This window comes from Trachypithecus francoisi, unplaced genomic scaffold (genome assembly GCF_009764315.1).
Source record: "Trachypithecus francoisi isolate TF-2019V2 unplaced genomic scaffold, Tfra_2.0 Lachesis_group2, whole genome shotgun sequence".
NCBI lineage: Eukaryota > Metazoa > Chordata > Mammalia > Primates > Cercopithecidae > Trachypithecus > Trachypithecus francoisi.
In genome coordinates this window covers 97,048,413-97,061,102 of record NW_022681465.1, presented here as the reverse complement: position 1 = coordinate 97,061,102, position 12,690 = coordinate 97,048,413, and the positions used below count along the sequence as shown (strand labels likewise).

Below are 12,690 nucleotides of genomic sequence, written 5' to 3'. Positions count from 1 at the left end.
CAATGAATTATTCTTTTTTTTTAAGATTTATCTACCAATACAAAGTATTACGTTTACTCAGAAGGAGAAACTTCCAAACAAAATAGTTGGAAGACTGTTGTTAACTTATACAGATCTCTGGGGAAGAGAGTGGTGATAAAGATGCTAATATTAATTTATTTCTTTGAAAATACTAAGATCTAAAGACGCTGAGACTTGCGGCTTTGCTCTCCAGATTTATGTGGGGCCCTACTAGTTTGTTTTTTAAAGGAGAAGATCCTTGATGAGTGTTAGCACTAGAAGGCTGAAAATCTGTCAGGCTTTTACTTTAATTATCTGTTGCTTATGCCCACTGCTTTCTGTTATGGTTTCTGCATAGTGTCAGCATTTATTATCCTTAAGTAATTTAAATACCATTATTCTTTAAACTCTCTACTATTCCTAAACAGAACAAAAATGTATTTTATGTAATTTTTCCTTAAGGAAATCCTCTTTCGCTCTCATTTTTTCAAACCAGCATATATAATTGCAACTGAGCCTATTTTTAATCAACGTAAATTCAGAGCATTCCCTGATGGAATGAAATCAGGAAAGCAGAATACTGGCTGATGTATTCTAGAAACAATGGCATGGAATCAAGTCCCCAAGTCTACTTCAATTCCCTGAAACCTTTCCATTCTCTATACTATTCTGTGAACACCCTGAATACACTCCTGCCTCAGGGCCTTTGGATTTACTGTGTTCTGGAAGATTCTTTTCACGGATATATACATAAATCATTCCTTCAGTTTCTTTTCACTCTCCGCTTGAATGCCACCTTATCAGAGAGGATTTCTCTGATCATAGTATTTAAAACAACTTCCCTCCCACCTCACTGTCAATCTCCTTATCTTGCTTTATTTTTCTTCTTTCTCATCTCCAACTAGAGTAAACTCCATAAAACCAGAACTCTAATCTGTTTGGGTTTTGTTTTTCTGTAATCCTGCAGCCTAGATTGTATTAAGCATTTTATAAATACTTGCTAAAATGAAAAGAAAGATACTTAAGGCCCGGTCTTGCTGCCTTGTTTTAAGAGGACTAACGATAAGTTATGATGTGCCCCTAGGAAAGCCATCAAGGTCCAGATACCTTTCACTTTAGGGTAAGATTTGTTCAGTGTGGATCCAGAAGAAAAGAGAAAGATAATTGGGTTATAGGAAGGCAGGTTTTGACTGAAAGTAAGGAAGAACCTGCTAATAATTGCAGCTGTTTGAAAAGTGTTTGATCTTTTTTTCTGTAAATATTTATATAGATTGTATGACCACTTTGGGGATAATTATAGAGGAAATCCAAGCATCTTATGCAAATTAGATTATATCACTTCTAACATGAGTTCTTACAAGATATGATTCTATATTGACTGAGAAATTAATAGTTGAGTTGAGTTCTTCTGTGAAATGCTGCCAAACAGATATAGCTATGTTATGTTAACACCCTACACCAGGGGTTGACAAATTGTACCTCTTAGGCCAAATTGTATCGGTTAACTCTTTTTTAAGTATTTTTATTGGAACACAGCCATGGCCATTTGTTTACATATTGTCTATGGCTTCTCTCACACTGTAATGCACAGTTGAGTAGTTGCAACAGAGACACATGGCCTGCAAAGCCTAAAATATTTGCTGTGTGGACCTTTACAGTAAAAGTTTGACAACTTCTGCCCTAAAGTGAAAAAATATTGTGTGGAAACCTATCTTATTCAGTTTTCCAAGTCGTTCATGATGATGATGGTGATGATGATAACTGTTGTATCAATTAAGATTTAACTATAACGTAATAGACCAGTCTGAATATTAAAATAGAGGGAATTTAATGCAGGAAATTGATTACATGGATGATGAGAGTCTGACTAGTTTCTTCCAGGAAGATATGTAGGAGGTAGTTTTGTCAGAGTCCAGAGGTTAGAATCACACAGCAGAAGCTGGAATCATAGGATAGAAGGGTAGGGAGGATGTAACTGTTACCTGAAGGTGGAGCTACAAAAAAGATTCTTCTTCTGCTGAGATACTGCCCAAGGCACAGAGGAAAGGAGAAAAATACTCTGGCTTCTCCAACTAGTGCCTCCCATTACCTGAACCCAACCATAAGTCAGCTGACAAAAAAGCCTGGAAAATGGAGCTTTCAGGATTTGTTCCCCTAAAATACAGAGCAGAGCAGAAGTGTAAGGAATGAGTGTAAGGACCCCTGCATAGCTGCTAATGATTATTAAGTGCTACCTTAGGCCAGGTACAGAGCTAAACAGTTTGTGTGAATATGTTGCCTAGGAGGTAAATACTAGTATTACCCCCAGTTTGTAGATGAGGCTTAGACAAGTAAGTTGCTCAAGGCCATGAATTAAATAAATGACCAAGTTAGAAATAATCCAGGTCTGCCTTACTCCAAAACTCTTGCTTTTATCCATCTTATTTTACAAATGAGAAAAAAAAGTAATATGGAAAGATAAGAACCTTGCATCTGGTTAATGACAGGGCCAAGTCTAGAACCCAAATTGTTCCTATTAGGTTTTTGTACATTTTAAGGAAGCTACAACCTGTAATGCTATTATTGTAGCACTTGGAGAGTGTCCAGAGGAGACTCCCACACTTATGGTGAAAGTATCCTTGTACCCTGAAACTATTACTAAGCAACCTTTTTGTACCCCAGTTTACTTCGTTGTAAAATGGGATTATTAATTATAACTACCTCAAAAGAGTGTTGAGAAGGAGTATATAGATAATATATCTAAAGATCCCGGAACAGTGTGCCACATAATAAGTACTTAGTAAATACTAGCTCGCTATTGTTATTGTTAATCTTTTTATTATGCTCACCCTGAGAGTGGTTATCACAGGAAAAAAGTAGATCAAAAATGTCATGAAACGTTATCAAGTGCTTCATTAAATAGTAATATCCTCATATTGGACATTTTACTTTTCTTCTATTTAGGAGAATTGTTAGAAGATACTAAAATATTGCATTTTTGTTTTGTTTGCCTTTAAGCGAACGGCCCTCATGATGTCTTAGTTTCTTAATTCAAGGTCTTTTTAATGTACCAGTGCTTATACATGTGAAACATCATTTCCTCTTATGTCTCTATATAGTTCATCTCTTTCATCTAGGTTGGCCTTTTTCCAATCATTCCCAATATGTGACCTTTTCCTTCCTATTCTCATGGCTTTTCTTGGCTTCATTCTTAATAGTCTCCCACTCCCTGACAAGTCCTTTTTCTTTCTTAACTAGAACAATTTCGGTAATACTTCGGTACATGCTCAAGATTTTTTTCTTAACTGATATATCCCTAGCTAATCATAGGACACATTTATATTTCACTTGTATCCAGCACATACAGACAATCTGTAACATGCTGTCATATACTATATGTATTGCTCAAGATGGTTCTTTTTTCATGGTCGTTTTTTCATTTGTGTCTTTTTTCTCCAACAAAGTTGAAGGTCATGCTTGGATGAACTTTAGGTGATTGGTGCTTTACAAATACTTAAGTGCTGCATGAAAACTTATAGCTAGAGTTCAAATTGTTTGTTTTTGAAATCGTTATTTGCTTTTAAAAGTAGTCTTGCTGCATGACAAAACCCACTAACAACTTTAGTCCTTGTGTGGGATTCACTAAAAATCACTTGAAAAGTAAAGGATTCCTTTAACCGAGAGCACTCTGAAGATCCAAAGATTAGCAGACCAGGAAACAAAAGACCCTGAAACCATATCCTTCCAGCCTGATACACCTTTTAGCCTATGGTAAATATTTTTCCTTTTTTTTTTAAAGGCAAGCAAGAAGGTAATTTGACAATATTAATCACTAGATTTGGCATTGGAATGTCATATTTTAATGTGCTGAAAACACTTTAAAATGCAGGGCTCATAACAGAGTGTGGACCTGTTGCCACTATTTTCAGAATCGGAGGCTTTGGACTTGATGTGGTGAAAATTGAACTGTAGTATATAGGAAGCAATGATGACCATGCAAATATTTGCACATTGTGGTCTATTATTACTGCATATGCTTCAGAGTGACCATTTGCAATGTACTGTCCTCAGAAAAACTATATAAAGCAAACACAGAGATCTAAGGGAGGACAGTAAAAAGTCCTCAAAACAATCTCTGAGTGTGACTGTAACACGCTTGTCATTTATTCCCAATTCAGAATTTTCTCTAGTGACATATTCTTTTCTTCCTTATTTAAGAAGAATGTTTTCTCAGTCTTTCAAAATCAGTATTTTTTTAGTTTTTAAGTACTACAGCTGTTGAACTTTAAAAGATAAGTCAAATTAAGTCATATCACTCAAACACGATGAGCTTTATAATTCTTTGTGAACTTAAAGGTTGAGTTTAGGATGACCCTGTGGTATATAGAATCTAGAGCTAGCTGGATTGGCAAGATTTTTCTCTTTAAAAAACTTCAGAAGCGTTTCTGAATAGAAGGAACATTTCCAGCTTTTAAAAACAGATAATCCTTTTTTTACCCTCTTAACATCCCTCTCCATACCTCAAACAAATGTACATGTTTTGGGCCATTTTGTATTTTATTTTCTGGGATGTTAATAAATTAAATGTAAATCTTAATAAGTCCAAATCCCTTGAATTTCATGATGTTTATACTTGAGGTCTAGTATTTTGCCTACTTTATTCCTCATTTAAAATATGGTTTTTGTCAAGGCTAAACAGTAAATGCTATAGTAGTAGGAGTCCAAACCACAATTAATAGTGCTGAATGTCATGTTACAAACCTGCTTCTTGATTTTTTAAAATAAAGATCAGGGAGTAGCTATGGCAACTGGACCTCAAATACTGTTACCCCAAAGGATTTTGTGTTTTAATTTCTTCATCTAGGTTTTCGGTGTCTTTATAAGGAGATACCTGATGGAGTACAAAGAGGATTATGACATGTATCCAACTGTAAATTTATAGGGAAACAGCGTACCACTTTGTTTAAATTACCTAAGTTATATCTTCTATAGCTAAGATTACAACTCACATATTTCACTCTGAATACTGATTGTAAAACAGAAAAGCAAATGCCAGAGTTATAGCCACAGAATAAGGTAGTGAGTTAATTTGATGGAGTTCATTTTAGGGACATTGTCCCTTGCTTTTGGTATTTTCCAACAATGGTACCATTTATGATTTTATTTTATTTTAGCCATGCCCTTTGGGTTCCCGAGATTTTCGAGAGAAACAGTGTGCAGACTTTGACAATATGCCTTTCCGAGGGAAGTATTATAACTGGAAACCCTATACTGGAGGTAATGTATAACCTGACAGAGCATTCATGCTTGAGCACTTTGCAAATATCAAAGAATATACAAATACATAAAAACAAAAACACGCATACATTCATGTACATACTAGTTAAAATTAGTGTCTGCCAATAAAAACAGGGAAATGCTTATAGTACTATAAAGGTCTCATGGTTTATTTTCCCTGTAATAAGGTTTATATATTAGTACAAATGATCAGAAATCATTTTTTAAAACCTAATTATGTTTAACAGGTATAAAATTCCTAGAAAGGATATCTGGATATCAAAACCATGTAGTATTTTTTGAGTTCTGCTTGAGGCTTCCTTGGGGTATATGTAAGTTACATTATAATCTTTAAATGTTTGCAATTATCACCCTAAAACAAGTTATAAGAATATAAATCAGCAAACTCTGTGTCCTTGCTTAGTCAAAGGCCAAGATTATTGTTATTCTTTTTCAGAGTTAGAAAACATTTTTGCTCTTTAATTTGGGCATGTATCAAGCACTGATTGTCCAATAAGCAGATGTATTTTACACTCCCAAAATATAAATTACATTTTGTTGAAAATTTCTCTTGGAGGCCAGGCATAATGGCTCATGCCTGTAATCCCAGCACTTTGGGAGGCCGAGGCAGGTGGATCACCTGAGGTCAGGAGTTCAAGACTAGCCTGGCCAACATGGCAAAACACCGCCTCTACTAAAAATACAAAAAGTAGCTAGGTGTGGTGGCGTGCACCTGTAGACCCAGCTACTTGGGAAGCTAAGGCAGGAGAATCACTTGAACCCAGGAGGCGGAGGTTGCAGAGAGCCAAGATCATGCCACTGCACTCCAACCTAGGTGACAGAGTGAGACTCCATCTCAAAATTTAAAAAAAAGGAAATATATTCTTAAGTTTATTCTTTGCTTGCTTTTCCAGTATCTTATATTAAAAGAATTTTACAGTGACAACTTTATATTTACCACCAAGATTCTACCATTAACATTGTACTATACTTTCTTCATACATGTCTATTCTTCTATCCATTTATTAATCCATCTTATTTTTTGATGTATTTCAATTTAAATAGCAGGCATTAATGTACTTTCCTCTAAGTACTTCAGCATGGTAACATCCACAGTTCAGTTATTTGTTTACTTTTTTTTCTTAAGGCAAGATTATATACAGTGACATGCAAAATTTTAACTATGCTTTCTCTGGTTTTTGACCAATACACACACTTTAAAAATCCTATTGCAATATAGAACATTGACTTTACCTCCAAAATTCTTCTAGTCTTTGCCTTAGTCAATTTGGACTGTGATTACAAGTTACCATAGACTGGAGATCTTAAAATATAAATTTTTTTTTCAGTACTGGAGGCTGGAAATCTGAGATCGAGGTGTCAGCAAGGTTAGAGTCTGGTGAGGGCCCTCTTCTGGGTTGTGAACTGTTGTTTTCTCATTGTATCCTCACATGGCAGAAAGAGTGGGGAAAAGAGCTGTCTGGGATCCTTCTTATAAGGCTACTACTCCCATTCGGAGGGCTCCACTGTCATGACCTAGTTACCTTCCAAAGGCCTTATCTTCAAATTGGGGATTAGGATTTCAACATATGGGTTTTGGGGGGACACAAACATTCAGTCCGTAAAAGTCCTTATCGTCCTTTGCAGTCAATAGTTGCCTCTCCCTACTTCTCCTAAGAGACAACCATCATTCTGATTTTTTTTCTCACCGTAGTTTAGTTTTGCCTGTTCCAGAACCTATTGTGTACAATACCGTGTTGTAAATCTTCTTTAAGCCTAATGTTTTTGAGATCTGTCTACATTGTTGTACATAGAAGTGGTTCAGTCTAGCCAAGCGCAGTGGCAGATACCTGTAAGCCCAGCTACTTGCGAGGCTGAGGCAGGAGAATCACTTGGGTCTAGGAGTTCTCTTAAAAAAAAAGAGGAATTTATTCTTTTTTACTGCTGAGCAGTATTCCATAATAATAACCAGTTTTTCTATTCTGCTGTGATGAACACCTGGGTTGTTTCTAGTTTTTAGCTATTATGAGTAAACTGCTATGAACATTTGTGTACTGTCATTTTGTGGGCATATGTTTTCATTTTACTTGGGTAAATACTTAGGAGTAGAATTGCTGGGCAGTAGATTAGATGTGAATTTAGTTTAGTTTTTAAAGAAACTGCCAGATGTTTTTCCAAAGTCATTGTAGCATATTTAACTCCCCCTGACAATGTCTGAGGGTTCTATTTGCTGCGCATCTTTGTCATTATTTGGTCTTTTCAGTTTTCTTCTGGAGGGAGTAGAGTGGTATTTCAATGAAATTTCCATTTCCATTTTCTGATGATAATGTTAAGCATGTTTTCATATATTTATTGGCCATTATATATCTCCTTTTGTACTGTCTATTCAAATCTTTTGCCTATTTTTAATTGGGTTGTTTACCTTCTCAAGTGGTAGTCATTTATAAGTTTTACAAATGTTTTGTCACATTCTGTGGCTTTCCCATTGCTTTTTAAATGGTGGTTTTATGCATATAAGCTTTTAATTTTTCTGTTTTTAATTCCAATTTTTAAATAATTTTTCTTTCTGGTCATTGTGTTCTTTGTCCTAAGAACTCTTTGCCTACCTCAACTTAAGAACATTTTTTTTATGTTTTCTTCCAAAAGCCTTATTGTCTAGTCCTTACATTTACATCTATGATCTATCTCAAAATAATTTTTGGTATGATTTGTATCTGTAGTGTATTTATGGATTTTCTGTTTTGTTTTGTTGATCTGTCAATCCTGTGCCAGTACCATACTGACTTGATTACTGTAACTGTATAGTCATGAACACATTTGATGTTTTTTATAAGCGTTCTTCCAATATGCTAACTTATTTGCTTTTTCATGTAAATGTTTGCATCTATTGTTAATCTCCACAGAAAAACCTGCTGGACTTATGAATAGTGTTATGTTGAATCTATAGATCAATTGAGGGATAACTGAGTATTAAACCATATTGAATTTTACAATTTTTGAACATGGTATGTCCCTCAATTTATTTATGTCTTTAATTTCTCCCAGCTATGTCTTGTACTTTTAAGTGTAAGGTCCTGCATGTACTTTACTAAATTGATTCCTGAGTAATTTATGGTGTTGACACTATTGTTAATTAAACTTTTGAAAATTCCATTGATATTTGTATATTAACTTTGTATTCTGTGACCTTTCTAAATACCCATATTCTTTTTTTTTCTCTTTTTTTTTTTTTTTTGAGACAGAGTCTGGTTCTGTCGTCCAGGCTGGAGAGCAGTGGTTCAATCTTGGCTCACTGAAACCTCCACCTCCTGGGCTCAAGTGATCCTTCCACCTCAGCCCCCTGAGTAGCTGAGACTACAGGTGCACACTGTCATGTCCAGCTAGTTGTATTTTTTGTAGACACAGGGTTTTGACATGTTGACCAGGTTGGTCTCCAACTCCTGGGCTCAAGTGATCCACATGCCTCGACCTCCCAAAGTGCTGGAATTACACAAATTACACACCCAGCCTAAATTCCCATATTCTAATTGTTTTACAGATGCTCGGGATTTTTTTGATAAACAGTCATGTTGTCCTGAAATCGAGACAATCTATTCAAATCTTTATGCTTTTTATTTCATTTTCTTGCCTTAATGCACTGGATTGGGCCTAAAGTATAATTTTTACATGTACTGATTATATTTTTTATTCTTTATCCTATTAATATGCTGAGTGACCTGATAGATTTGACAATCTCAAACCAAGATTTTTTTTTTTTTTTTGAGACAGGGTCTTGCTCTGTTGCCAAGGCTGGAGTGCAGTGGTGTGATCACGGCACACTGCAGCCTCAGCCTCCTGGGCTCAAGCATCCTCCCACCTCAGCCTCCTGAGTAGCTGGGACTGCAGGTGTGTGCCACCATGCCTGGATAATTTTTGTATTTTTTTGTACAGATGGGGTTTTGTCATGTTGCCCAGGCTGGTCTCCAATGCCTGGGCTCAAGCAGTCCACCCATCTCAGCCTCCCAAAGTGCTGGGATTATAGGCATGAGCCAATGGGCCCAACCTCAAACCAAGCTTATATTCCTAGGATAAACCCCATGTAATCATGATGTATTGTTTTTTATGTATTATTGTATTTAACTTAATTGATAATGTTTTGTTATGGATATTTGCATCTGTGTTTAAATTTGTAAATATTTTTCTTATAATTTGTAAATATTTTTCTTGTGACGTCTTTGATAAGTTTTGGTATCAGATGCATTCTGGTTTCCTGAAATAGAATCTTTATTTATTTTCAAAAGAATTTTAGGATTGGTATTATTTATTCCTTAGAATAAATTTCACTAGTAAAACCAGCCAGGCTTGATATTTTCTTTGTGAAAACCTGTTATTAAAATTTTAACTCCCTTAAGAGAAAAGGGCTATTTAGGTTTGTTGTGGTTTTTTTGTTGTTTTTTTTTTTAAATTTCTCGTGGGGTTTTTTTGCTTGCTTTTTTTTTTTCTTTTTTGAAACAAGGTCTCCCTCTGTCACCCAGGCTGCAGTGCAGTGGTCCAATCATATCTCACTGCAGGCTCGATCTCCCGAGCTCAAGAGATCCTTCTTCCTCAGCCTCCTGAGTAGCTGGCCACCACATCGTACTAATTAATTTTTAATTTTTATTTTTAGTAGAGACTACATCTTGCTATATTGTCTAGGCTGGTCTCAAACTCCTACGCTCAAGGGATTCTTCAATCTCAGCCTGCCAAAGTACTGGGATTATAGGTGTGAGCCACCATGCCCGGCCTTGTTTCAGTTTTTGATTTTGTGTCTTTAAGAAATTTATGTTATACCCATGTGGTCCAGTTTATTGATGTAAAATTGATCATAACATTCTCTTGTTATGCCATTTAATATTAATATTTATAAAATCTGTAGTGATGTGTGCTTTCATTTCTGATATTGATAATTTGTGTTTTCACTGTTTTTCTTGGTCAGTCTTGTTTGGGATTTAACAATTTTATTTATGTTTTCAAAGAATCAAATTTTTGCTTTGGTACTCTTTCCTGTAATTTGTCTTTTTTTCTAACTTATTTATTTTTGTTCCTATAGTTATTATTTTCTTATTTATTTTCAGTTTCTTTTGCTCTTTTACATTTCCAAAATTTGATGTTCTATTTTTATAGCTTTTAGTTCAAACTATTTTATTTACATTGTGAGTTCTTTGACCTCTGGGTTACTTAGAACCATTTTGTTTTAATTTCCAAATATTTGAAATTTTCTAGAATTTTTTGTTGTTCATATATAATTTAATTTCTTTTTTTTTATTTTTTATTTTTTATTTTTATTATACTTTAAGTTCTAGGGTACATGTGCATGACGTTTATATCATGTATAACTCCCCAATGCAATCCCTCCCTCCTCCCCCTCCCCATGATAGGCCCCAGTGTGTGATGTTCCCCTTCCCGAGTCAAAGTGATCTCATGTTCAGTTCCCACCTATGAGTGAGAACATGCGGTGTTTGGTTTTCTCTTCTTGTGATAGTTTGCTAAGAATGATGGTTTCCAGCTGCATCCATGTCCCTACAAAGGATGCAAACTCATCCTTTTTTATGGCTGCATAGTATTCCATGGTGTATATGTGCCACATTTTCTTAATCCAGTCTGTCACAGATGGACATTTGGGTTGATTCCAAGTCTTTGCTATTGTGAATAGTGCCGCAATAAACATACGTGTGCATGTGTCTTTGTAGTAGAGTATTTATAATCCTTTGGGTATATACCCAGAAGTGGTATGGCTGGGTCATATGGTACATCTAGTTCTAGATCCTTGAGGAATCGCCATACTGTTTTCCATAATGGCTGAACTAGTTTACAATCCCACCAACAGTGTAAAAGTGTTCCTATTTCTCCACATCCTCTCCAACACCTGTTGTTTCCTGACGTCTTAATGATTGCCATTCTAACTGGTGTGAGATGGTATCTCATTGTAGTTTTGATTTGCATTTCTCTGATGGCGAGTGATGATGAGCATTTTTTCATGTGTCTGTTGGCTGTATGGATGTCTTCTTTGAGAAATGTCTTCATATCCTTTGCCCACTTTTTGATGGGGTTGTTTGTTTTTTCTCTTTATATTTGTTTGAGTTCTTTGTAGATTCTGGATATTAGCCCTTTGTCAGATGAGTAGGTTGCAAAAATTTTTCCCATTCTGTAGGTTGCCTGTTCACTCTGATGGTAGTTTCTTTAGCTGTGCAAAAGCTCTTTAGTTTAATTAGATCCCATGTGTCAATTTTTGCTTTTGCTGCCGTTGCTTTTGGTGTTTTAGACATGAAGTCCTTGCCCATGCCTATGTCCTGAATGGTACTACCTAGATTTTCTTCTAGGGTTCTTATGGTATTAGGTCTAACATTTAAGTCTCTAATCCATCTTGAATTATTTTCGTATAAGGGTAAGGAAAGGATCCAGTTTCAGCTTTCTACTTATGGCTAGCCAATTTTCCCAGCACCATTTATTAAATAGGGAATCCTTTCCCCATTTCTTGTTTCTCTCAGGTTTGTCAAAGATCAGATGGCTGTAGATGTGTGGTATTATTTCTGAGGACTCTGTTCTGTTCCATTGGTCTATATCTCTGTTGTGGTACCAGTACCATGCTGTTTTGGTTACTGTAGCCTTGTAGTATAGTTTGAAGTCAGGTAGCGTGACGCCTCCAGCTTTGTCCTTTTGACTTAGGATTGTCTTGGCAATGCGGGCTCTTTTTTGGTTCCATATGAACTTTAAAGCAGTTTTTTCCAATTCTGTGAAGAAAGTCATTGGTAGCTTGATGGGGATGGCATTGAATCTATAAATCACCTGGGCAGTATGGCCATTTTCACGATATTGATTCTTCCTATCCATGAGCATGGTATGTTCTTCCATTGTTTGTGTCCTCTTTGATTTCACTGAGCAGTGGTTTGTAGTTCTCCTTGAAGAGGTCCTTTACATCCCTTGTAAGCTGGATTCCTAGGTATGTTATTCTCTTTGAAGCAATTGTGAATGGAAGTTCATTCCTGATTTGGCTCTCTGCTTGTCTGTTACTGGTGTATAAGAATGCTTGTGATTTTTGCACATTAATTTTGTATCCTGAGACTTTGCTGAAGTTGCTTATCAGCTTAAGGAGATTTTGGGCTGAGACGATGGGGTTTTCTAAATATACAATCATGTCATCTGCAAACAGGGACAATTTGACTTCTTCTTCTTTTTTTTTTTTTTTTTTTTTTTTGAGACGGAGTCTTGCTCTGCCGCCCAGGCTGGAGTGCAGTGGCCGGCTCTCAGCTCACTGCAAGCTCCGCCTCCCGGGTTCACGCCATTCTCCTGTCTCAGCCTCCCGAGTAGCTGGGACTACAGGCGCCCGCCTCGTCGCCCGGCTAGTTTTTTGTATTTTTTAGTAGAAACGGGGTTTCACCGTATTAGCCAGGATGGTCTCGATCTCCTGACCTCGTG

General features: G+C 36.1%; 1 protein-coding gene across 2 annotated transcripts in view; it reads left to right on the top strand.

Moving 5' to 3' along the window:
• The window catches only part of ADAMTS6 (ADAM metallopeptidase with thrombospondin type 1 motif 6), a 346,891-nt gene that overhangs the window by 247,861 nt on the left and 86,340 nt on the right, over positions 1-12,690 (top strand). For both annotated transcript variants that reach the window (XM_033179691.1, XM_033179690.1), the window contains one exon: positions 5,154-5,256. In XM_033179691.1, coding sequence (XP_033035582.1) covers positions 5,154-5,256 — 103 coding nt within the window. The remainder of the gene's footprint in view (positions 1-5,153; positions 5,257-12,690) is intronic.